The sequence below is a fragment of the Athene noctua genome, chromosome 8 (assembly GCF_965140245.1).
Source record: "Athene noctua chromosome 8, bAthNoc1.hap1.1, whole genome shotgun sequence".
NCBI classification, from domain to species: Eukaryota; Metazoa; Chordata; class Aves; order Strigiformes; family Strigidae; genus Athene; species Athene noctua.
The window spans coordinates 25414389-25438729 of record NC_134044.1 but is presented as its reverse complement, the minus strand read 5'-3'; the positions used below and the strand labels follow the sequence as shown (position 1 = coordinate 25438729).

Genomic DNA, 24341 nt, shown 5'->3' with positions numbered 1-24341 from the left:
TCACATTAGATGTGAACTTGTTATGGTTGCTGAAGTAAATATTGCATCCGCTGTGAATACTGGCTCATACAACACACAATAAGAGCCCTTATTCTGCAGCTTCTCATTCCGGGCAGAGTTTTGTTGTCTCTCTCGACTCTTGCTGGAGCCACAAGTTCTCCAAGTGAAGCCCCGCAGCCCAACAGCAAACAAAAGGAGATGGTCAAAGCCGGCTCGCGGCCACGCTCCGGGCCCGGGGAACAGCAGGACACGCCAGCACCGCTGTAGTTTTGTCTGGAGGCAGCTCATCACTGAAACAAAGTTGAGAGAAGTAAGAAGCAGCTTGTTTTGGTGCGAAGAGGCTGCGCGGGTAGAGCGCCTGCACCTGCAGGTGACGGTGGAAGTGGCTTTTTGCACACTAAGTGTGGCAGAAGAGGGGCTGTGTTCTGCACGTCTCCACAGGCAGTGCTGTACCCCAGGAACACAAACCCCTGAAGCATCAGAGACACTGTCAACACACACAGGTACCGAGCAGAACACGAAGGGCCAGGGAGGAGCTCGGGTGGAAAAGGGTCTGGGTGCTCGCTCCCTCTTCCACAGCCCCATGTTTGCTCCAAGAGGTTAAGAGTTGTTATTGCTTCAGCTGGAGAAAGACCTCGGGTGCAACAAGCCTTGAAGAACACATTGACAGAGGCTAAAACTGGCCCTAATCCTCCCTCCCTCCCTCCCTCTGTCAGTCTCTACTGTCCTCTGCTAAAACAGAGGATGAATGCAGCACTAGGAGAACTGCAACAAACCACCACACTTGTGCAAGATCAGTAACTATATTCTAGTTTATTGACTGCAGTCAAGTCTTATTATGCCTCAAATAATTAAATACTGCAACTGTGACATTAAAAATACAGGCCAATTTACCAAAATAATTGTATTCTGAAGATTATGTACATATTATACATTTTACAGTATCATGTAAACTTTTTTATACATAAGGTAAATCTGATCTGGTAACTGGAAACCCCAAAATACTCACTGACAAAAATATTCCTATGAAACATAAGCACTGTGTCTGGGCCATTAAGGAAAATTGCAAAGAATGGAAACCAACTATAAAACATAATATAATTGCGTTAGTAGAAAAAGGAATTAAATTACATTCATATAAAAAGCTAAACTAAAAACATTGCTATGCATCATTATTAAAAAAAGGGAAAAATCCCAAACCCTCTCCTTTTATATATTAACACCCACTTTCATGGGGAGCTACTGTGTGCCTCATTTCCAGCAATGGGGCATAGCCTAGGAAATCCAGATTCCCACTCTCCTTTCAACATATATTAAATAACTAGGGTCTGTACCAATACAAATATTGTATATATTCATGCACTGTCGTTATGTTCATAGTACCCTACCAAGGCACAGTTTTTGTGTCGTTTCCCCCCACCCCTTATATTTCAGCATGCAGTGCTAGAGATGTTTGCTGTTCCAAAAAAACTCCTGTGGGATTTGTCTCTAGTCTGATTTTTTTTTTTTTTTTTTTCACACTAGGGGCTGCAAATCCTTCCAGCGTAAACTTAAAAATAAATAAGTAAAAGAAGGTAAAGGCCTTAGTTCAACATCTTGCACCAATCATGTCAACTCAGTTAAGATACAGCACATCACTGAGGCAGCACCATTGTGTTTCTCTGGTCAAATATTTTATATATTAACTAGGACAACAAAATTGTTCCTTCTGTAAATCTTCATTCATGTGACAGCTGTAGTGTTTTGATTTGGCAAAATCAATCTTCAAGTCAAAATTGGTTTCCAGCTCCCATCTCACCTCAGCATACCACCATTTGCATTACCTGCTATGTAGTGCATGTAATTGAAGTACCTAGGTCTGCTCATTAAAATAAATGCATAATTGAACAGTATATAAACAGCTGCCAAAATTAACAGCTGTTAACCTGGCTGTACTTTGAAGGCTTGTAAAACTTGCATATTTTATAACTGTTCTGCACCTCTAAAAGGCCTGGTCCTGCAAAGAGCTAGGCATGTGCTTATCTTCAAGGATTTGAAGAATCGCATAATAATGGATCAAACTTTCCCCCGGGCCTCTGCAACCCGAGGAGTTGGCACAGATCAGGCCTTGGATGGGCAGTGGGGCCAGCCCTTAGTCCTAAAAGTCATGTCAAGAAGACAAAGAGAGGTGGAGTGACCAATGGCGGCTGGGTTTAGGCACTAGGTGTACTCCCTCAGATGTTCAGTGTACCTGAAACTAGGCCAAACATCTCAGACTTGGACAAGGTGAAAGTGTATTCCAAAATGGCCTTCATAAAACATGCCTGGAATTACAAAAAATTAAACCTATATGATGTCTGTTTATGTACAGCTTTAATAGAAAAGAAATCCTAATCTAGAGTATCAAAATACAGTATTCATATAAACGTATGAGAGCATCTAATAGAAAAGTAAAAAGTGTAAAACAAACTTTTTTTTGGAAATTAAATGTCCTAAAAAAGTTGTTGGGGTTTTCTTTTTAAAAAGAAAACAGGAATTTGTGTGCTGGAAAAAAAAAAAGACTACATCTCCCCTCGTCTACGAGTTTTTGCTGCAACAGCTCTGCCTTCCTCTTCCTCCTCCTCTTCCTCCTCATAATTTTCTTCATGAACTTCTTTCTGGTTGTTCTCTTCTTGCATTTCATGCTCTTGATCTGCCCCTCCATTATTCTTTTCATCAGCCTGATTGGAAAAAAAATAATTAAAAAACAGATTCAGTGCAACTGCCAGTTTCTTATAGTTTATTTTAGGGCAATGAGATATGAAGGAAAAATGACTGTGAGCTGGAGTTGTTAGAGCTGATGGACAGAAACGGGGAAAGATATTTTTTTTTTCAAAGTCCTCCAGGCAGCAAGAAGGGATGTGGGGGTAGAAGGATGAGCAAAAGGATGTTGGGACAGCACGAAATTTTAAGGTCTGTGATCTAAAGCAAGGTACAGCAATTATTATATAATGTCACTGTGACATGATCACCGTTAGGTGAAGTGTTTAATCATGTCACGGAGTTTGCGGGTTTACACAGTACTTACGTTTTCATCATTTTCACCATATGGCTCTTCAGCATTGCGTTCCAGTTCTCGTTTCTTCTCTTCAGTCAAATCTTCCTGGATCTACAAAGCACAGAGATGTTCTGTAGATTTTAATTTCCTTCAAAAAAGTTGCCCTGTGGCATAAGCATATGCATTTTCACAGCTACACTTTTACAGAACAAAGATTCAAAAAAAAAAAAGAGGTGAGGGCAGGGAGAGGTTAAAGGAGGAAAAGAAACCCCAACTGCCCAATAATCAGGAAACTCACCTTGAGAGCATTTTTAACTACAATTTTCAGACTCTCTCATCATCAGCTAATGCATTTAGACTTCCATTCCATGTTTTAACTTTACATATGTATTATTTTCTCTTTGTCCTTCATAGTAAGTGTCATGACACAGGGAAGAGTTATTGCAGACACTTCCACCCCGAGGACTCCCTGAACTATTTCAGTTCTGAGAAGCGATGTCGGTGTTTAAGGGTAACTCTGTCCACGCTTTCCCAGCAGCGGAGCGATCCTTCTACCAACTGGAAACTACAAATAGCAAACAGGGGAGCGGGAGCAAAGAATTATCTCTTCCAACTCTATCCTTGGAGAGAGGCAGCCCCACTGAATCTGGTTTCCAGGTGTTCAAATCTTGATCTATCACTTTTCTTTGATGTCAGCGCTCTCCCTCACCTCCACGTCCCTTTATGCTCAGATGCAAATTTGAAAGAGCCACACTCTTTGAAGTAAACTTGATTTGCTTTTGGAGAACACTGTTACGACTATCTGCTCCAAATGACGTCCTGCCAGCTGGGCAAGATGTTCCTGTAAGGCTGTACAGCTCTCCCCATGGAAAAAAAGCTGTTTCAGCTGGCCGGGAAGCGCTTGCCCCTCAGGGCTGCACCCACCCACACAGAGAGAGGATGAACCTGCAGCTTTCCACGGGGCTCCCTCCCTCTAGCACCTGCCCCCACACTCTCCCACTCAGCAACAGTCTTCCCAACATCAGTAGCAGTTCCTGTAAGCCAAAGAGGAGTTGCCAAAGGCCAACTATTCCCAGTTCCTAACGACCTGGTTTGATTTAAGTAACCTTATTCTGAACTGGTGAGATCTAAGTCCATACCAGCTAATCTAGACAAAGCATTCCCCATAAAAGAATAATGAGTGGCTGTTTCTATTGCTTTTTGTAAATCATTATGAAGTAGAAAACAGCAATCGATTAGGGCTGCATTGAAGAACTGGAGGGCAGCTTATGCTGGCACATGCATAACGAGGACACCCTTCAACATACAAAGAAAAAAGTCCCTTCCCTTCATTTTCTCCTCCAGTTCAAAGCAATGTGCCAACAGCTTCCTGACTGACTCCACGAATAGCTGGGGCTTATGTAACCTGGATTGCTTAGGAGAAGCACAGATAAATCAAAGTCAGAGCTAAAGAATAAGTAACTGGCCAAGGAAGCGGTTTGCCCAGAACAGCAGTGGGTGATTAGAGAGGCAAACTTAATGAGGTTTTCAGCAACTTTGTCTTACATTGTGAATGGCTTAATCTCTTCTATTATTGCACAATTAATACTGTATTGCATGAGGACTAATGGATTGCAGCATATAAGCATGAGTAACACTAAGTGTGTCCAGAAGTGGACAGCAGAGGAAGGGCAAAGGTTTCATAAAGTCAAAGTGATTTGGGTTCATCTTACAGCTCTGAAAGATGCCCACGCTGAATGTTAAGGGAAGAGGTGCTATGCCACCTGAGCCCACACATGCCTTGTGTCTGTTTCCTTACCTCCTCTTCTCCCTCTTCCTGGTATTGTTCATCCACGTTATCTTCCTGCTGGTCAGGATTTCCTGCCATCTGCAGAAAGATCGTGTAAAAATTCAGTTCTATGTAGAACTTTAGAAGGTTAAAACTTCTTGTTCTGGAACTAAAACTTTATGTAAAGCTAAAGTAACAAAAAACAGCATAAGAAGTTCATTAGCATTAATGATAGCCTAGCTACATGATTTAGAACTGCCCTAAATTAAAGACCAGATGACAGTAGAATGATTATAATAAAAATCACTTCACAGAATAAAACAAGGCTTGCCATACTAAGCAGGAAGACAATGAAATATTCACACCATTAAAGACCAACGCCATCAAAATGCAGGTTCTCTCTGTCTAGAGGAGTTGAGAGTTTCAACACGGTTGAAACACGCGGCATTCGCCGGAATGGCTGCAGAAGGCAAGCGACAGCACTGCTTGCAGCCGACTGAGCACTGGTGGCAGGGAAGCAGCCGAAGGGATCTGTGCAGGGACACGAGGATTGCACGATGGGATGTTCCTTGCAGGGCCTGGTGTGAAGGTAAATACAGGGGCCTGAACTACAAGACTATAGAACCTCGCCAGTGATGAGAGACAGACCAGTGCAGCGCTAGGAGTAATTCCACACTTTTACCTGCACGTGTCATATATGGCTTGAAAGAGATCTTTAAAAATCAGAATTGAGTGTTCTCTCACCAAGCTGTGCCATACTGGCCTTAAAGAGGCCCTACAGACCTTCCTTTCCCTTTACTGACCACTAGGTGCTCTTCCATTCCTGGATGTCCTTGTTTCTGACTGGTTTGCTTGTGCTTTTCATTTTCATCTGGTAGATTTTCTTCTCTTTCTTGCTCAGCTTCCTCAAATTCATCTTCTCCCTGATTGTTGGGGTCATCAGCAGGATTCACATCTTCCATGGCTGCCTTCTGTAATTTTCAGAAGTGAATGTTAAATACGTATTTTTATCTCACAGTCAAATTTCGCTTCATTTGAAAGCTACTCTAGCATGAGCTACCTTAGAGCCAACTCCACACCCACTGAAACCAGCTGGAATCTCTCAACAGGCCTCAGGGGTCACTAGACCAAACCCCAGCCACTACAGAAGTGTCTGTTCCTGAAAATAAAAGGTACTTCAGCACTGAACCCTGACCTGCAGGATGGGTCGCTGTCTGCTAAAAACCCCATGGAATCCGACGACTTATTTCACACAGGCTGCTGAATTCCTTTTGTTTACTATCTGACAACTGGCAATGCCTGATAAGACCAGGTGAAGAGAGATAAGAGTTTAGATGCTTATGGCTCAAAAGAGCTGATGTGATCTTTCAGTACCAGTCTGTCCTGCAATATCGATCTTGTCTATAATAAAACAAAAGGAAGCAACACTCACTTTTCATCATACTTCGCTATTCAGAAAATGAGCATTTTCCTTCTAGTTATCATTCAGTAAAAGCATTTCTGATTATCTTTATAGCTGACACGTTAAAGATCCTTTAGAAATATTTACTATACACCTTAATTTGCTGAGGGGGAGGGGAGTAAAGATGATACACTTGATGTTCCACAACACCAAGTAAGATGGAACTTTGAGGGAAGGCACGGGGCTGAACCTCCTGCATCCAGATCTCTGTGCAACCCACGTCACGGCTGCGTTCAGTGCTGAGGTATGTCTGCTTTCAAGATCTCACACTTCTGTACTGACTCCAGCTGGTTTCAGTGGCTATCGAGTTGGCTCTTACCCTCAGAACTACTGACAGCACGAAAAATACCATCACCCCTCTTTCTGACTGACCACCAATGAGTTACTCCTGTTATTTTAATTTTTTTTAAATCCAAATTTACCTGTTCAGGTCCCTACTAAGTCCAAATCCTTTATTCCACCTAAAGCACAGATCAAAGGAATGCAGAAAAGCAGCTTGCTCCCAACAAGGAAGCTTTTTTTGATTTCTTCCCAAATCAGTAAGGACAACTTTAAATAGATCTTAGATGTAGTTTTAAACTGTCAAACTTGTCTTCCTAGCAGACCTCTGGTTCATCTTATTTCTGTAACACGCAATTATGTCAGATGAGACTTCTGGGTTTTCACTTCAGTACCGATTGCAATCCATAGCATCTTAATTCATACTCACTGATTCATCAGCCTGCTGATTTTCTACTTGATGTTCTGGTTCTTGCTGTTCATTTGCATTATTTTGATCATCATCTTCACCTTCATCCTGGTGCTGGTTGTCACGTTCATAAGCTGACAAATTTTTGATATTATTATAGTATTACAGCAGTTTCTAATTAGCCTTTTTAAGAGTCTCCTTTATACTAGCTTCCACACATGCTTTTAGCAGTAGGCAGCCTTTACCTAAAGAGTTTACCCAAACATACAGTGCTAATGGAATTGTTCTAGTGCTAGTAGGAAACCAACACCGACAGATTATATAATTTGAAGAGATCACACAAAATCACAGGCAGAGCCAGGAATGTAACCATCGATCCACAAAGCCCTATCCTAGTAGCTCAATCAAAAGGACACTTTTCCTTTCAGGAATGGGGATATTATCTTCAGTAATTCCTGTATTTCACTCAGTCATTTCAGCCAGTGTTATCTGAGCTTCTGGTTTTAAATTGCAAGTTTATATTTCAACTTGAATCCAAATTGGATATGAAATGAATATTAAAATCTCACATGAAAGGCAGTACACAGGGAACCTGTGAACATAGTAGGGACATATATTTTATCTTACCTCCTTCCTCTTCTTGAACACCTTGCTGCTCTTCCCCTTGTACAATATCATGGTCCATGGTATCGTAATGAGCCTGTTGGCTGAGAAAATTAAAGGCAAATACATCATTTCAGTTTAAAAAAAGTGTGGGTTTGCTTTAACAAACAAACCATCCTACCGCCTCTCTGCCTCTCCCAGCTCCTGTCAGAATGGGTTCCAGCTTAGCTTTCTATTACTTAATATTTTATAATATATATATATTTTCACACAACCTTTCCTGAAAGAAGATAAACTTTATAGAACAAAGACTTTCTTGTCCTACTACACTAACTTCTGGTTTTCTATATTTATCAATGGGATCTGCCTTGTATTTTCCAAACTCCTAAGCTAGTATATTCCATAATCAAAGCACAAATACTACGAACTGGAAGCAAAGAACCTCTCAGATAAAGGGTCTGAAAGACAGACTACATGGATCCGTTATTTTGTTGAATAAGCAGTTTTAGCTTTCATCTTGAAAGGGGTTTACTTGTGTAAACTGTGCTCTTGCAGGACCGAATGTTTTGATAACCAATTTATGAAAGGTTCTCTCATACCCAAATCCTTTTAGAACACGGGTCAAGTTCATAATCGATATTTCAAAGTTTCAGCAAAGAAAATTCAATGGGCTTAAGATTCCAAGAGACAAAAAATTGTCACTAATAATTTTCAAGTAAGCAGAAGCATAAGGAAACATGGCAGGGAGGGTGAAAGGCATGTAGAAGCTACAGTATCATGAATATAACTGCATTCACAATAACTTTATGACACCAACAGGGTGTTGGTTTCTCCCAAAATCATGATTTTGTCTCTACAGTGCAAATAATGCTAGTCACTCTTGTCCAGAAAGTCCTCGTGGAATTACTTAAAATCTCACATTAAATAGGAACTTTAGCTTAGGTATTTAATGCACATCTGATACCAGAGCTCCTCAGTAGTACAAGATCCTAATTGCAGAACATAATGACTAATTTAAAGCAAGTTTTAAGACAAGGTCTGGAAGCCCCTAACCTCTCCCAAGACTGTGCGTGGCAGTGTGCACTCATTACTCCAGACTTCAGAGGCTTCCATAGTAAAAGAAAGAAAAAAGAAGGAAAAAAAAAACCCCTCAACATAGCAATCAGATTTATCTTTGGACTGAAGAAGACGAGGCTCACTGAATTTAGTTTCTGGGCAGTCTAGGTTTATAGCATTAAACAAGCCTCTTTTCAGAGGTGGTATGGTGGGAGCCATAAAACCTAGGGCACAGACCATGACAAGCTCACGTAAAAGAATTTAACCTCAGCCGGTTTTTATAGAGTTTTTCTCCTTGTTCTGCCTGTTTTTGCAGCTGAAGCTCTTTTTCTTGAAGCTGCTGCTGTCGTAAAAGCTGTCCTCGCAGTCTCTGCTGGTGTAGCGACTCCTGATGTTCTCGGAGCTGATTGGCTTCCTCTGCTCTTTGGGCTGCAAGATGCTGCTGCTCTAGTTGTTGTTGATAAGCTGGCTTATGTCTGTTTGTTACAGCTTTTGTTGATGTTATCTGTCAAAGAAATGTGTTAGTCATAGATTAATCATAATTTCAATGATCAGAAGCAAGCACGCAGAAACCTGTGACGAGGGAAAATTATGCAGATGCTACATGCAAGAATTACAGAATTACAGAAAAGTTATTTAGAGTTTTCTTGTCTCAGCTTAAGGTTTAATTATTTTTTCTGAACACAGACTGGAAGCGTTGGGGTGTTTGTGGAAGACACGGGGAAGGAAAAAAGAGAAAATGGGCTGGGGGAAGCCATGTTTTTCTTAGACATCAATAATAACAACACCTCCCCCCCTAACATATTACCAGTAAAAGAAGTTTTGATGGCTGACAATGAAGACAACAAATATGCTTCCATTGATTTAACTGGTAATTTCAGCAGGGGTCGCTTTGAGCCTTAAGTGAGTCACTGCCCAGTTTTTACAGTCAGCAGTAACTTTAACTCCCATTTCCCAGCTTAACCTACTGCTGCTGTTCTGATCCACTGCACCTCCCCAGCAACAGCTTCTCATCACACCGGAGTGACAGTTACTCTGCTAGGAGAGCAAGTGTTTGCAAAGCCTAACGTGAGATCAGTAACATGTATTTTCCAATGGAGATCCAATCTAGAATGTAAATCCAGGATTTGCTGGTTTTATTTAGAGCAAGACTTGCCACTGCTGTGCACTGATTTCCCCTGGCTATTTTAGTCACGTTCATCTTGCAGATAAAATTTCCTGTCAAACGACAGCGAGCATTTAGATGGAAATGTGTTTACAGAAGGTAGGTAAATCTGACAAGGAAGCACACTGCAATTTGCTGAGATGCATCAAATTAGTAAGACAGGACAGCTCTCCATCAAAGTGCTGAAGATAAGTCTCATTCTATCTTCTTCCCATCAGCTACCACGGGCCTTCAAATTTAAAGTAAGAGATGGGATTCGACCTGGCTGCTCTTTCTTTCCATCTGTTGCTTTTTATCAGCAGAATTAATGTTCATTAAGCTGCATTTGGCAAGTGCTGTAGTATGCGTGTGCTGAAGTTGAGCCTGAATCCTATGCATCTGAGTGCTTTGAATCCCAAATTTTCTATTTTATTTTGATTTTATCTAGAAATAGGCGAGCGCAATACAGGGCCAGCAATGATAAGAGGTGACTCCCTTTAAACAGCAAACCTAATCAATCCATAGAAAAGAGCTCCATACCTCTGAATGAAGGTGATCACCCAACATGTTGGTTTCTTCTTCTTTCTGTTCCTGCTTTTTCCATTCATGCTCTTCTGGTACTTGATCCTGTTCCTCTTCCAGGTGCTCAGGCTGACCCGCCTGCTCCATTTCTTCCTCTTCAAGTTCTTTTTTTCGTTCCTCTTCAACTTGATCAACACGTTGCTCATCATCCTCTCCAGCTTCTTGTTGCTCCTGAATATTTAGTTCTTTGGCATGCTGGCCCTTATTAGCCCTTCTTTGCAGATGAAAAAGCTCAGCTCTATCATCTTTTTCCTGGGTATTTATTTCTTCTCTCTCTTTTGGCTTCTCATTCTGCAAAACATACACAAAATTATGTGTGCACAAGATATTACGGATTTCCTGTTTTCAAGAGAGCCAAGGACCAGAGATGGATGCCTTTATTCCAGCCTGCAGCAGTGAAGCTGCAGTCAGGAGAGCCAAATGCCTGCTCTGGAACAAGCCACCCCTCCTGGCAAATGGTATCAATACCTGGTTCTTGGCTCTGGGCAGCTACGCAAGGTGTTGGACAGTTACACCATAAAGTAGGTTAAGCCTCATTTTATCTGAGGTGGAAGAATTACAATTACAAATACAATTCTGTATCTACAAAGGAAGCTTTGTATTTTTATTTCCTATAGGTTCTGCTGGCCAAGAACTCTTGTAAAACAAATCCACAACTGATATTGTAACTTCTAGACTTTAACCACTTTTTTTCTTTTTGAACATCGGATAGTGCACCATTTTTAAATATACTGACTTAAGTGTGCCACTGAACCTTATAAAACACGTGAAGAGACAATTTTCTTCAGGACTTGTTAAAGCTTTTCTGTAACACAGGAGATACCTACATTTCAGACACCTACATTTTAGAGACCACTTATATTCAAAAAACTAAGATTTTTAGCAACTTCTTAAAACAGCTTGCATAAACCAGTTCTAAGTGCATGTACAGCCCTGTGAGAAAAGGTCATCATGAAAATATTTTTCTACTCCTCTATAAGATTAAACGGTTTCTTACTACTTTACTCAAGAACTGACGAACACGTACAATGAAACATACGCTTCCAACAGAAGTTAAGCACATTGCTAGTATTTTGCTGAATAAGAACCATTTCCTGTAGTGTCTGTAGCCACTCAATACTTTGTACCTCCTTATGCTCCTCAGCCACAGCTTCGTGGTGCGTCGGGAAGTCACTGTGGGGAGATGGTGCTCGCGCCTCTGATTGCTCATTTGGTTGTTCTATCTTATCAGGCTGCCGGAAACTTGGCATTTTGTTGAGCGTGTCCTTCAGCTGTTTGTATTCCTCCACCTGAGACTAAAGTCAACACATTAATGTTCAAATCAATTTCTTAATAAAACATAGTCACCTTGGAGTAAACTTGCTGGGAAGACACGTGGTAAAAAGACTCAATATTCACATTAGAGCAAATACCAGGGAGGAGGAGGGACAGGAGATTTTAAAATTGGTTGTTTCCACACACTAAATAACATTGATTCATCATGATCTTTTCAGCCAAAGTGCACATGCATACAAAATATATTAGAAAAATCTCCGTGGAACAAAGACAAAGATTTGTTTTCTTCATGCCAAGCAGAATTGTCAAAAGGGGATGATGCAGTTTTCCTGGCAGACTAAAGTGAGGAAAATAGAGAGAACCACAGCTTCTCCTTTACTGGTAGAAGGAAGTGCAGTTCTTTCAGCAACAGTAGTTTTAAAATATATATGTCATGAAAATGGCAAATCCTCCACATTTAGACAGGTGTTATACAAGACAACAGTGAACGTACAGAACGGAGGCAAAGAAAGTCACAGTACACCACTGGTGAAGAACAAGGGGAAAAAAAAAAGACGAAAAAGAAGAGAAAATGTAAATTTCTAAAGTCTTCCTGAAATGCAACAGTACAATGTTGTAATCTGATTTGCTATTTAACTTTGTACAATATCAGGATACTTTCAAAGAGCTTTAAAGCCCAGTATGTGCACATCCAGACTGGCTGGTACACCAGTCCCTGTCTATAAAGCAGATGTACAAGAGAGATTATCTTGAAAAGTAAAATGTCTGAGATGGGCAGGATTTATGAAAGCTGGCCAGCTGCATATACAAAAGGTGGTGCCCCACGAGAGGGTTTCTCTGTTGCTCCAGTGGAGGTGGTGGGTGTGATTATTACCCATTTTCAAGTCAGAGGTGCATTTCATAATCCTTTTTGAAATTCAGGTTAAAAGCTGGCTACAGTTTCCACTCGGTGACTGTGTATGTCACTTGGTGTGTTATGTGGTATCATAGCAATCAATAGTACAGCAGACAGGCATGATGCATTGATGTACAATGCATAATACTCATACAAAACAATATCCACAGTGCTACAGATTGACATGATGCAATGCATAACAGCTCCGAAGCCAGACGCACCTCGAAGCATCTTCAAAAGACTATGGCATCCATTAAAACAGACGGGCCTAAAAGCAAAGCAGAATGCACAGTAATTACTCTTGTCATTCCAGAGGGATACTTCTGCTTCCTGATTAACTGCTGGAGAGTCCAATAAGAAATTTTACGAGGAAAAAATAGTATTTATTTAATATAAGACTAATAAGCAGGCGTCTGAATTTTTTTTCCCCACTCACTGACCATGCAGACAGACCAATACACTAGGATATTTAAAAAGTGCACGTCCAGATCAGAATTCAAGTACTCCATTCTGCTGCACGAGTCACTAAGCTGAACATTGTGATTCCAGGCCATAGCTTCAAAGGTATTAATAATGGCAGAAAGACAGGGTTTATAAAAATATATAATGAATCTGTCTGGCTGTTTGAGCTACTGAAAAGCACAAATATTACAATGCCTTAAAGATTCAGGTCACAAATTCATTAGTGCAGTATTGACTACTGATATTTAATGTCTAGAATACACTTAGAAATAGAGGGGTCGTTTATCGAGCTGTGTTTCTAAGCAGGAATCCCTTGTGAACTTTCTGCAGCTGGTTTGCAGGAGAAACTATGGAACTAAATACCTTCTGTTCTGAAAGAATGTGCAGAGCCTTGTCTTGAAGGAGAGGTTCTCCATCTGATAAATGCCACATTCTGATTGCAGATAGAAAGGCTTTGTGTGACACAGGTTTTCTAATTAAAGAACTGAATCAAAGCCAGGAGAAGTATATGGAGCTTCCCTTTGGATTTGGTCAACCTTAAATCAGGCCCTACATCTGCCCTTGTGGAATTTCAGATGGTAGCAAATACATACTTAGTAGCTAACGTGGCCAGTGGGACAAGAGCTTAAAATTATCTGCCAGGGTATTTCAGTACTGGAAATTAGATTCTTCATATATTTAGTATATCAGGGACTTTCCTGGTCTTCCCCTATTTTTTTAATACCTACATGTACTGACATGCACAACAAGCAGAACTGGGAGAAAAAAAAAAAGATCCAGTGCTTTTAATACTGCTAATGATTTTGTGGACCGTGAAAATACTTAAATGAAGAAAATTAGTCAGGAATAAAAATAACTTCCCACTGCCTCATTGCCTTTCCCTCCGATCTTTCACCAATATTCTTCCTCTGCTCTAACATTACTCCTACTTTCAGACTCCCTGTGGCCTACACAGCTTGTACTGGCACAGCTGACTGGATCTCTGATAATCTAGCAAAGTTTGTGCTAGTTCACTTGAAAATGACATTTTAAGAAAGGTAATGCTTTCTTTTAAAATAAGTTCCACCTGGAGTTTACATTCCTCCATATATACTCTACCTCTGTTGAACTGATGCATATAGCCTTATAAACCTTCCTGTCAGACACAAAAAGCCATTTTAGAGTATACCAGCATCTTTATAAGTGATACATGTGAATGTCAGAGTGTGGGATGTTAAGCTAATAGGATTTCTATCAGAGAAGACAGAGAAAGGTATTTGACAGCTCTCACGGAAGCAGAGATACTCTTCTGATCAGTAATACATGCATTCTTGGGCCTATAATACAGCTTTTCATTTTCCAACAGCCCTATGATTTGTTGGCAGCTTCTTCCGAAGAGCAACCCTTTAACTCATGCATTTCCCTGCAGTGTGCAGCGTGGTGCTAACTGCGAATTCCCCATGCGAAAGGCTCCATGCATAACAGGACAGTCAGCTGAACTAGGAGAAACAAGTTTCAGGAAGGTTAGAGCTAGCAGAAGCTGCTTTCCTTTCTGACCTGTGCAGCAGCTAGTGCACTCTTGTGGTCTTCCAATGTCACTACAAGCTGGTTGTGTTGGGAGAGTAAGTTCTTATGCTGTTGCTACACAAAAAGAAGAACGTTACATATTTCACATAAAGTTCATTCTAAAGGTAAAGTAGGTAGCCTGGGGGATTTCGAACTAGGAAGATAATTCATTTTATTTCTAAAAGCAAATCCTGAATTGGAATGACAGCATTTATTTATTCAACACGGAATGCATATTAAACAGAGAAAGCGAGCACACCAGGAAAGAAAATTTGGAGGCCAGGATTTGTGTAACTAAAGATTAGAAATTGGAGTAGACGTTGATGAACGTTTAAAAAACAATAGAGCCTGAAAACATTGATTTCAGCAAACTTAGTCTGCCAAACTACAATTCCTAACTTGCAAAATCAAATTTCCAGTTCCAATTTCTAAACTAAATACTTTATCTTCCTCATTTTTTTAAAAAATTAGCATGTACCTAAAGTGCAGGTGGCAAAAGAAGTCTAGTTCAGCCATATTCCTCTCCTTTTTGCCACATAACAGAAATTACAAGTCTTTAGCATAGCCCATTTCTGGCTTGTTAAAACTTGGGAACATTTTTCTTTTTCCTAATGGTCTTGAAAGTTCTGTTCAAAGCAAAGCCTACCTTGACATCTTGTAGCTGGGTGTGAATGTCTTGGTGAGCTTTTCTCAACTGTCGGTTCTCTTCCCGTAAGTTATACAGGGATTCTGTTCAAAAGAAATGACACCCAGAATTTAAACTCAGTCAGGTTTATAATACTAGATTAAGCACCAAAATTAAGATTATAACACAAACTACACAAAATCCTACACAACTGCTATAGTAAAAACAGATAAGAGCAATTGTATGGTTTATTTACGTTACATCTCTCCCCTGTCCTATAAAAAGTTTTACATTTTCAAACAGAAAATTGTAAAATTTGGTTAAATTTTATATTAGCACATCCAGTCTGCAACTGGAATTATGCATTGCTGTTCCTGCTGGGGACTGCAGACAGCCAAATTTGCTATGGTAATCTGAATCTTTAAAAGGCAGGGAGGAAGCCACTCTCCTCTCTTCCCCCACATCGCATCTGGCGAGTGAGAATTTTATGTCGTAGGACTAAGCTATTCTTTTGGAAGAGGTGCCCAGATGGCCAGCATACATAAAAAGCTTTACATTCTGGGACCAGGGAGAGGGGCTTCTCTTCCCACTTCTTACATTACATTGATGTGGAATATTGCAAGCAGACACAGGCAAGCTCTTCCCACACTCCAAGCTGCTAGGCTGCAATCCAGCTCGGTCGAAGAGCTAGCTGTATGACTTCACTGGTGTGGTGCCAAGGCAGAACTAAACACAGCCTCTGCCTGCAAAATACTGTGCAGACAAAACTGCAGACAGCTCCAAAACCATCTCATGTGTTAGTGACACATGGCAGAAAGTGGCTGAAGGCCCTTGATGAGGAAAGCCTCATCCTTTTGTTCTGTGCAATTGTGTAATTAGGGCCATGAAGATGATCAGGAGGCTGGAGCACCTCCCCTGTGAGGACAGGCTGGGAGAGTTGGGGGGTTCAGCTGGAGAGGAGAAGGCTCCGGGGAGACCTTAGAGCGGCCCCCCAGGGCTGAGAGGGGCTGCGGGAAAGGGGGGAGGGACTCGTCATCAGGGGGAAGGGATAGGACGAGGGGTGACAGTTTTAAACTGACAGAGGGGAGATTTAGATGAAATCTAAGGCAGAAATTCTTCCCTGTGAGGGGGGTGAGGCCCTGGCACAGGCTGCCCAGAGAAGCTGTGGCTGCCCCCTCCCTGGAAGGGTTCAAGGCCAGGTTGGACGGGGCTTTGGGCAACCTGGGCTGGTGGAAGGTGGCCCTGACCAGGGCAGGGGGTTGGATAAGAAGGCCTTTAAAGGTCCCTTCCAACCCAAACCATCCTGTGATTCTGTGACTGGAGAGGTCTGCAAACTGAAGAATCTCTTTAACAGGAAACTGGATGCCAAGAGTAAAAAATGAATACTTTGTCATCCAAGTATACAGGTGCAACAGGTTTCAGAGAAGCTGATACATATGAGAAAATGAGGTCTAAACTGTATGTAAAGTCACTTCATAAAGAGGCACAATTAAATATCTGATAGAAGTGACAAAAATTCTTAGATTCCCCTTTTATGTAAATGAAAGGCAAAGAGGCAAATCTATTTTTCCAGGTTTACACAAGTTATAGAACTAAAAATGAAAGACTGGATAAACCATCCTGTGACACTTGATAGGGTTTTAAGTGCTGTGTTTCTTACTGCTTCTCAAACCTAGATACAAACACAAAGCACACGTGAACTCAGAAAAAGACTACAGAAAATCATCAAGAAAATGTAAGTTATCAGGAGGGATAAGACGTATGAATGACCTGTTAGTGAGAACACAGACAATGCCTTTCTGTCTCACATCACACAGAGCACAATGACAAATACACATTTTAATACAGGCACCCAGATACAGGTTGCATATACCCTTCAGCTTAGAGATCTCCTGTTCTTTTTCCTGCTGCAGTTGTAAGTATCGCTCCTTGTGATCACTGAACGTTCTGCTAAACTCTTCTCCTTGTTTTCGGTGGTCTTCCTCAAGGTCAGCATGCTGTTTCTTTAGTTCTTCATGTTGACTCTGCAAATACCAAATTGGACACTGGAACAGTTCTGTATCTGCATATCTGGCTAATATTGTCTTTGGCAATTTGTTAAGTAAGTCCAGATGAATAGGAAGCATTCATAACAAGAAGTTTATTATTCAAAGCATGCATATTGCAGCTCCTTTCAAACACAAAATGATCTCTGTGATGAGCAGTCTCCTGTTCTAGGGCTACGTCACCTCGCCCTGCACTGGCACTGTCCCGTTGGGAGCTGCTGAATGTGTCTAAGAAATTCCTTACATGCCAAGCTATGTAAAGTCTGATAAATCAGCATTCCATACAAGCAATCGCATTTGATAAGATTAAATTACCCACTGGAAAGCCTGACTAGGAAAAACTGCAGTAAATCATCTCTTAGCAGTACTGTTGCACAAGGAAGGCACCGTCGATGTACTGACATTCTGGAGCAAACTACCAGAAGCCAGTGTGGCCACATTTCCCTGGCACAGCAGAATACCAGTGTCCTGTGAAACCGGGTATCCCAGTTACCTACCTTCAACATCTGGTGTTGTACACTCAGAGCACTGTACCGGCTATTTGAGTCTTGCTGTAAAACGAAAGTGCTGGTGTTAAACACAACAATACTGTCATTCCTCTAACCTCCGTACATGCAGTTTTTCAGGAGTCACAAGCCCAGGGACGTAACTCCCCAGGAGACAAATTAATCTCTCAACCTGCTTTGGGACACAGCAAGTGTATATACTTTGCACTTACTGCACCAACAATGTGTTTTAACTTAGGTTACTCAGCTCACAAACTGCTCCCCAGTTTCAACATGAAGTAGCCATAAAATCCTAATCTACTCACTTTATAAAGAGTTCTCTACAGGTCTCTGGGTCCTTTGCCAGATACAGCTTTCCTTCTAGCACTCGGTATATAAAACAAAGTTTCTTGATATTTTTATACCTTCCGGTTCAAAGACCGTGTGTTACAAAATTGTCACTGCCCTTTGCCCTGTGGACTAAGCTACAAAAAGATTTCTAATGCCTTATTATTCCCCCCTCCCTTTAAAAATGGCAACATTACGTTTGAACTACCATAATATACACAGGCGGGTATTTTCTAAATTAATTTTCTGGAAAGCTATGAGGATCTGCTGTTACAGCTCAAATAATTGGGAACTGCAATGTACTTACACATGCAGAGAAGAAATTGAATATGCGAGCACTCTTTCAATTAGTATTTTGAGAGACCTCTTTGAACAGTTATAATTGCAAAACATTTCCTTTTTGTTGCAACACAAATAGAATCAACTATTAAAAACTTGTACTAGGAATGATGACTTACCCTTCCTTTATTTAGTGTTTCCTGTGCTTCTAGTTTATAAACAAGAAAATCTACAACATAAAAGGGAAAATATCGATGAAAAAAAACCCAGGAGGATTGGAATCTGTACTTAAATAGCATAACTGGGTACTTAAATAACATAACTGTTGCATACATAAATTCTCTTAAGAGCTGAATGATTATGAAGTTACAATTTTCCAGAAGATCTTCAAAAAAACTACAGAAAACTTAACAAAATGCTCAAACTTGACAAAATATTTTCATTAAAAAGTTTCATATCTTAGTGTGAGACATAAGGGGTACAGGCTTAAGACTACAGATGGGTAATTAAATCTGTTACATGAACTCTCTCAGTAGAGGCCCAGTAGCATCATTCAAAAGGAAAAGGACATTTTTAAGTTGTGCATTCTTGTATTAGGATTAAAAAAACAGGTACTTTAAGAAGCATGAAAGTCTAGACTAAGTTTAAATAAAACAAAAATTTCCCCTTTTGTTCCTTGATCCCCTTTTCAGGATTTAAAAATGCCAACTTACCTGTGCATAGCAATGGGACAGCTCTACACTAGATGGCACCAGAAAGCTATCAAGAGCTGCACGGTAAAAATAGTTTCTTATACGTTCTTAATCTTTGCTAAAGTCGTTTTAATTCAGCAGCCGAGTCCTCAGTTTTAGGAGGAATACAGCCTTTAATCTGAAAATTGTAGTTAATATAAAACAATAAAAACCTTGGGGAAAACTCAGAGTATTGCGTTCTGCTGTAATCTCATGGAGGGCAGGTGTGCAAGAAATACAATGTGTGCCAACATTTCCCCTTCACATGCACCTAGAACTTAACTTTTAATCAGAAAAAAAAATAGGTTAGCATGTGTTTACCCTTAAGCACGTGTAAAAGTTCTGATTCAGAGTCTAATTTCACATTGGCAGAACACAGGAAAACATCCCATGGTTTTGGTACAAGTTAAATTTTCAGCATGCTGGAACAGAATTTACACACGCCCATAATCCACCTACGTGTTAGGTTTATGTATATCAATATACACATATTTGCTGTGTATAATATGCCATGTCGTAGCGATCTGTAAACAGTGCTAAAAAGGTGATTACTTTTTAAAAAAAAAATAGATTAAAAAAAATAAGTAAATTAAAAAGATGTACCAATAAGACTACCACAGATCTGCCAAGGTGGTCCTGCTAATGCGTTATACATTGGTGACTCATTTAAAATTGAACAAAATACATCTGAAGTTACTTTCTAAAACAATCAAGTTATCTGAAATGTCAAAGGGAAAAGCATATTATTACCTTCTTTCGCTTTCTTATGTTCAAGCCTTTCCTTTTGTAATGACTTTTCTAATCTTGACCTGTGCTCATATACAACTGAAAAGAGAAATTTTGTACAAAATTCATTTTAAAAGTAATATTACAAAAAACACCATTCACCCCCAGCACACCTAGAGAGCACTGGCACAAAACGTACCAGAAAAATACAAGTGGAATGAGGTCATATGATAAAGGACTGTTTGTATCATTTGGGACAGTACCTTTTTTTCTTTTTTTCTGTGCTTTATTGATCCTGAATTCTGGGTTCTTTCCAGTGCATAAGCATAGTATGGGATAATCGTTTAAGTGCTTATGGAGACAGTGAGCTCTGGTGGATCTATGTGAAAGCTACTAAATCCTCTTTCCCTATTAGGTGTGCAGGAGCACGTTTTCCCATGCTTTCATTCTCTCCTGCCTTGTTTGTAAAGAGACAAGGAAATAAAGCAGGACAACCTCCCGGCCAGAGTAAATCCTTGCAGCAAACACATTGTCACAAGGAGGGGAGAGAGATGCTCAAGAGCAGGATGGCTTAGAAAGGGGCAGCACTGCACTACACGCTGCTTAGGCTGAGACATGGAGAACCCGAGATCCATTCCTAAATTCTTCCAAAAACTTGGACAACTCGGTTCCTCTGTGACCTTTTTTGTAAAGCCTGGATAACAGTATCCTTTTACACCACAGCCCACACAATTAAATGCTTAGGTATAATGTCCTACACTTCTACGTAAGCATGTGCTGACAGCGAGTATACATACCGTAAAGCAGCCTGTACTTGCAATAGCCACATAATCTGAGGAGGATCTGGGGGTTTTGAGGGGTTTTTCACCCCCCCAGTGAAACAGATAGGGCAGGAAGGACAAAAGAAACCATCTGAAGGGCTAGGACAGAGGAAGTATAAAGCTAAACCAGGTGCTTCTCTGTAAGGCTAGGGCAGGGAGTGCTCATCGGGAATCACTCCAGTTTGAGAGAAAAAAAAAACCCTTCACTGATTTTTAAATCCACTTATGCATTTTTGTTGAGTCAAAATACCCACACGGTAGCCTAGAGATGAATGAAGAATTAGTTTGCATGCAGCGTTTCAGCCAAACAGCAACAAGCTGAGGTTTTAGGGGCACCACTCACAGTACAACCCACATCATCCTCAATGACCAGGTAACTGTAGTCATAGTGTGTCACTGTCCCCTCCAGCAGGGTCACTGACTACAAAAAAAAAATGCACGTGGGTTTTTGGAAAGATGCTCTGACATCTTTGTCAAGCTCTACAAGCCCTTTGAGCTGACACTGCTACCAGAAGAGGTGGTTCTGCTGCTTGTTCTTGTACTGTCCTTCCCTTCGTTCTCGCGGGTGATGGGACAGCAGGACCTAGCAGTGGGGGACAGGGCATGTAACTGTTTCTCTGGTGGCAGTGCTGGCTTGTACAGTTTTTAAGAGAGCAGCAGTGATGACTGGCAGTGACCTGGAATGCTGGGTGGCATGGCATGGGACACACTGCTCCAGGTTTGATCACAGAAGGTAGAGACAATATTATTTTTAAATTTTTTTAATAGTATGACAACTACTCTTGATCATTATCAATGGTCCAACAGACCAACCATGCCATCTCTCAGGACCTGACAAGAGTAGACCCCCAATACAGAATACACAGAGTGAGCTTACAGTGTTTCCTTGGCACTGTCTCCCAGCGTTTTATGACTCCCACAGACTGTCCGAGGTGACTGCGGGTCCTTTGAGTACACCACTCAAAAATGGACTTTACTTCTAGGAGTTTGTCTAACTGTTGTATCCATGTGTATTTAGTACATCCAATATCCCCTGGCACAGAGTCCCACCACTTCGCTGCCAGTAAAGCAGCATTTCACTCAGCTTGTGTTTTGAATATCTAGTTTCTGATGCAATGGGGCATATCAGGCCCTATTTACCCTTTCCTCACCACTCACTAGACTGAAGAAAGATCATTATCTGAAATAGCCTACCAAGTTTGCAGCAAAGATATTAATTAAAACTCCTCTAAATGTACAATTTTATTTGTTCAAGCTCAGTTTAACACAAGTGTCTTTCACCAAGTTATAATTTGTGCTCTTTTAAAAGAGTTATTCATTTGTATTAATGGGATGTGTGATATTTTCTTCAAAACTAGGAAATTCATTTTCTGAGAAGTAAACCATTGGTGAACGTAAGTCTTCAACAGGAAGCATCAAATAAAGATTTATATCTTGGCAGCCACAGAAAACTCTTCTTGCACCTTAAAATACGTTCTTAATTCCACCAAGGTGCATTCTGCAGGCTCTTTAGCTACTGGCTTATCTACAAGCGTTTACATTTTGGCTTAGAAACTGGATTGCTAATCAATCCTTGTCATCTATCTCTACTTTGCTATTTATCTTCTGAAGTCAAGGGCATCAGTCAAGATGAACTAATGTACCAACATCCTCTGAAACAAAACAAGCATGTAATGAATATTCACAAAGTCACCAGCAAGTAAACTTTCAGGGAAGGAAAAAAAAATAAAAATGGCAACACTACAGTAATGGTTTTATCTGGGCACTGAAGACTGCAAATGCTGAATTACATTGCAAAAGGAACCGTGGTTGTAGCATAGCAACTCAGGAGAGAAATTAAAATCCATAATGGGTTTCCCCTCCCATATAATCAGGGGTGGAAATAGGCTTTTTGGCAAACAGACTAAACCACAAACGGATTCAGAGGTAACATTTTCCATTTTGCTTTTGTCTGTGAGTGTACCTTCCTCAGCTGCTCCTAGTGTTTTAACAAGTGGGGGGGGGAAACCTGCACCACAAACCCCTAGTAAGGACAGGAAGAAAGGAGAAAGGTAATGGAATGGTTTGGGTTTGGGGGACCACGGTGCTCTGCACCTTCCACAGCTAATTGCATCTCTGCTGAGCTTTGGTTTTCTTGTCTTCACCCTGCTCTTCCAAGCAATGTGTCCACACCCCTCCCAGGTGCATCCTCACCGCTACCTTCTGTGCACTAACCTTTGCAATACTGAAGCAAAGTCAGCAAGGTCTTAAAATAGCCCTTCAAATGGCCAAAAATGTCTAAGAAAAACTTCCTCCCACATCTCTCCCCATCTAGTTCATTTACTGGTTGGTTCAGCATTGTTTTTCTCTTAAAAGTTCCTAATGTGCAACATAACAAAGATTTTGATTAAAAATAATTATTAAGAAAGTATTGCTTCCGTATTTCCTCACTTGCTCGTTTGGGGAGTAGCTTGTAAGTCAGATTTTCTAAGTATATATAGGAGTTCCTCTCTTAGAAATGTAAATTATTCCTACCAGTTGGGAACTTCCTAGGCAAGAAGGGTCCAAACTACAAGGCTCTTGTTACTACAGCAGTGGATTCCTCCTTCTTCATTACCAGCCTGGATGTAAGATGTCTGAGCAAGAATCTTGAAGAAATAAATACATTGAAAAACATGTTTTCTATTATAGGTTTTCCAGCTGGGGGGCGGAACCTGTATAAGGAATCTGACAAATTTCTACTGGTGAGATGCACTGACAGGGCACTTTACAAATAATTTTTTTCCTGGGGTAAGTTCTTAATTTTGTATTGATCTTTCCACAAATAACTGAACTTTGTTGCTATGTCATATTTATTAGAATGGTGCAAAAAAGGGGAAAACCATTGTCATCGAATGGCTAATATGCACTATTCTAAAGCTGGAAGAACTGCAGGTATCAGTTTAATTCTTTAAGTTACCTATAACACAACCTTCATGAATGAACAAAGAATAATATAAACTCACAGAGAGGTCAGCCTCAAGGAGCAGAGCCCAGAAACAGAACTGGTAACATCACACCTTTACCATCAACAAGGAAATATTTAACAGTTATTGAATTGATCCCAATTAAATCAAGTCCTCGATTTAAGTTTTTCTCATACAAAAAAATAAAGTGGAGGAGAAGGAGTGTGTGTGTGTGTGTGTGTGCAGTGCTCTATGGGTTCTCTCAGAAGATTACACCACTGTGACCAGCGATGAACGTTAATTGCAACACAGGAGTCAAGCAATGTGTTGAAAGCAAGCTTATTTAACAGTCATGGTTATTTCTCTTATCTTTGCTTTGCACCCCTAAGCAGCAAAACTATTATTGAGGAAAATCAGCCATTATTGTATATTTAAAAGAAAATATTTCCAATTTTACATTACCAGCTATTTTGCAACTGTGTTACTTTGATAATTTGGTCTATCGGAAGCACAGTTCCAGAGTCTAAAATACCCCAGCTCCCACCACTTAATCACATACTGGAAAATTAAGATTACAATAGATTTAAATATACATGATGCAAGAAATGTCATTCATTTCAGTGTTATTGTTTGTTATGAAATTCTGCAACCTTTGTCTGAGCTTACAGCGATACCTTTCGTTTAAAACCGGCAGATTTCAGTAGTCTTGGTAACATTCAATGTTATTTTCTCTCAGACTGTGGCAGAGTTGAACTGAACCAGCAGTGTGTGGTAAGCCACACTGACACTCTTCTAGTAACACTATGAAGGTCTGTAAAACACAGACTTGTTAGAAAAATTGTTAAATTTCCAATTCTTGTC

The 24341-nt window shown here is 40.5% G+C and overlaps 1 protein-coding gene across 5 annotated transcripts in view; it reads right to left on the bottom strand.

The window, feature by feature from the left end:
- Positions 1-804: 804 nt before the first annotated feature.
- Positions 805-24341, bottom strand: part of GOLIM4 (golgi integral membrane protein 4) — a 34680-nt gene continuing 11143 nt past the window's right edge. Inside the window, exons 2-16 of one of the 5 annotated variants that reach the window (XM_074912143.1) lie at positions 19760-19834; positions 18458-18507; positions 17664-17717; positions 16995-17145; positions 15143-15225; positions 14488-14571; positions 11447-11614; positions 10278-10610; positions 8860-9098; positions 7562-7641; positions 6956-7068; positions 5588-5755; positions 4815-4883; positions 3047-3127; positions 805-2699 (exon numbers count right to left, since the gene is read on the bottom strand). In XM_074912143.1, coding sequence (XP_074768244.1) covers positions 2541-2699; positions 3047-3127; positions 4815-4883; positions 5588-5755; positions 6956-7068; positions 7562-7641; positions 8860-9098; positions 10278-10610; positions 11447-11614; positions 14488-14571; positions 15143-15225; positions 16995-17145; positions 17664-17717; positions 18458-18507; positions 19760-19834 — 1907 coding nt within the window. In that variant the 3' untranslated portion in view covers positions 805-2540. The remainder of the gene's footprint in view (positions 2700-3046; positions 3128-4814; positions 4884-5587; positions 5756-6955; positions 7069-7561; positions 7642-8859; positions 9099-10277; positions 10611-11446; positions 11615-14487; positions 14572-15142; positions 15226-16994; positions 17146-17663; positions 17718-18457; positions 18508-19759; positions 19835-24341) is intronic. The other 4 variants (XM_074912146.1, XM_074912144.1, XM_074912145.1 and 1 more) reach the window with 4 other exon arrangements.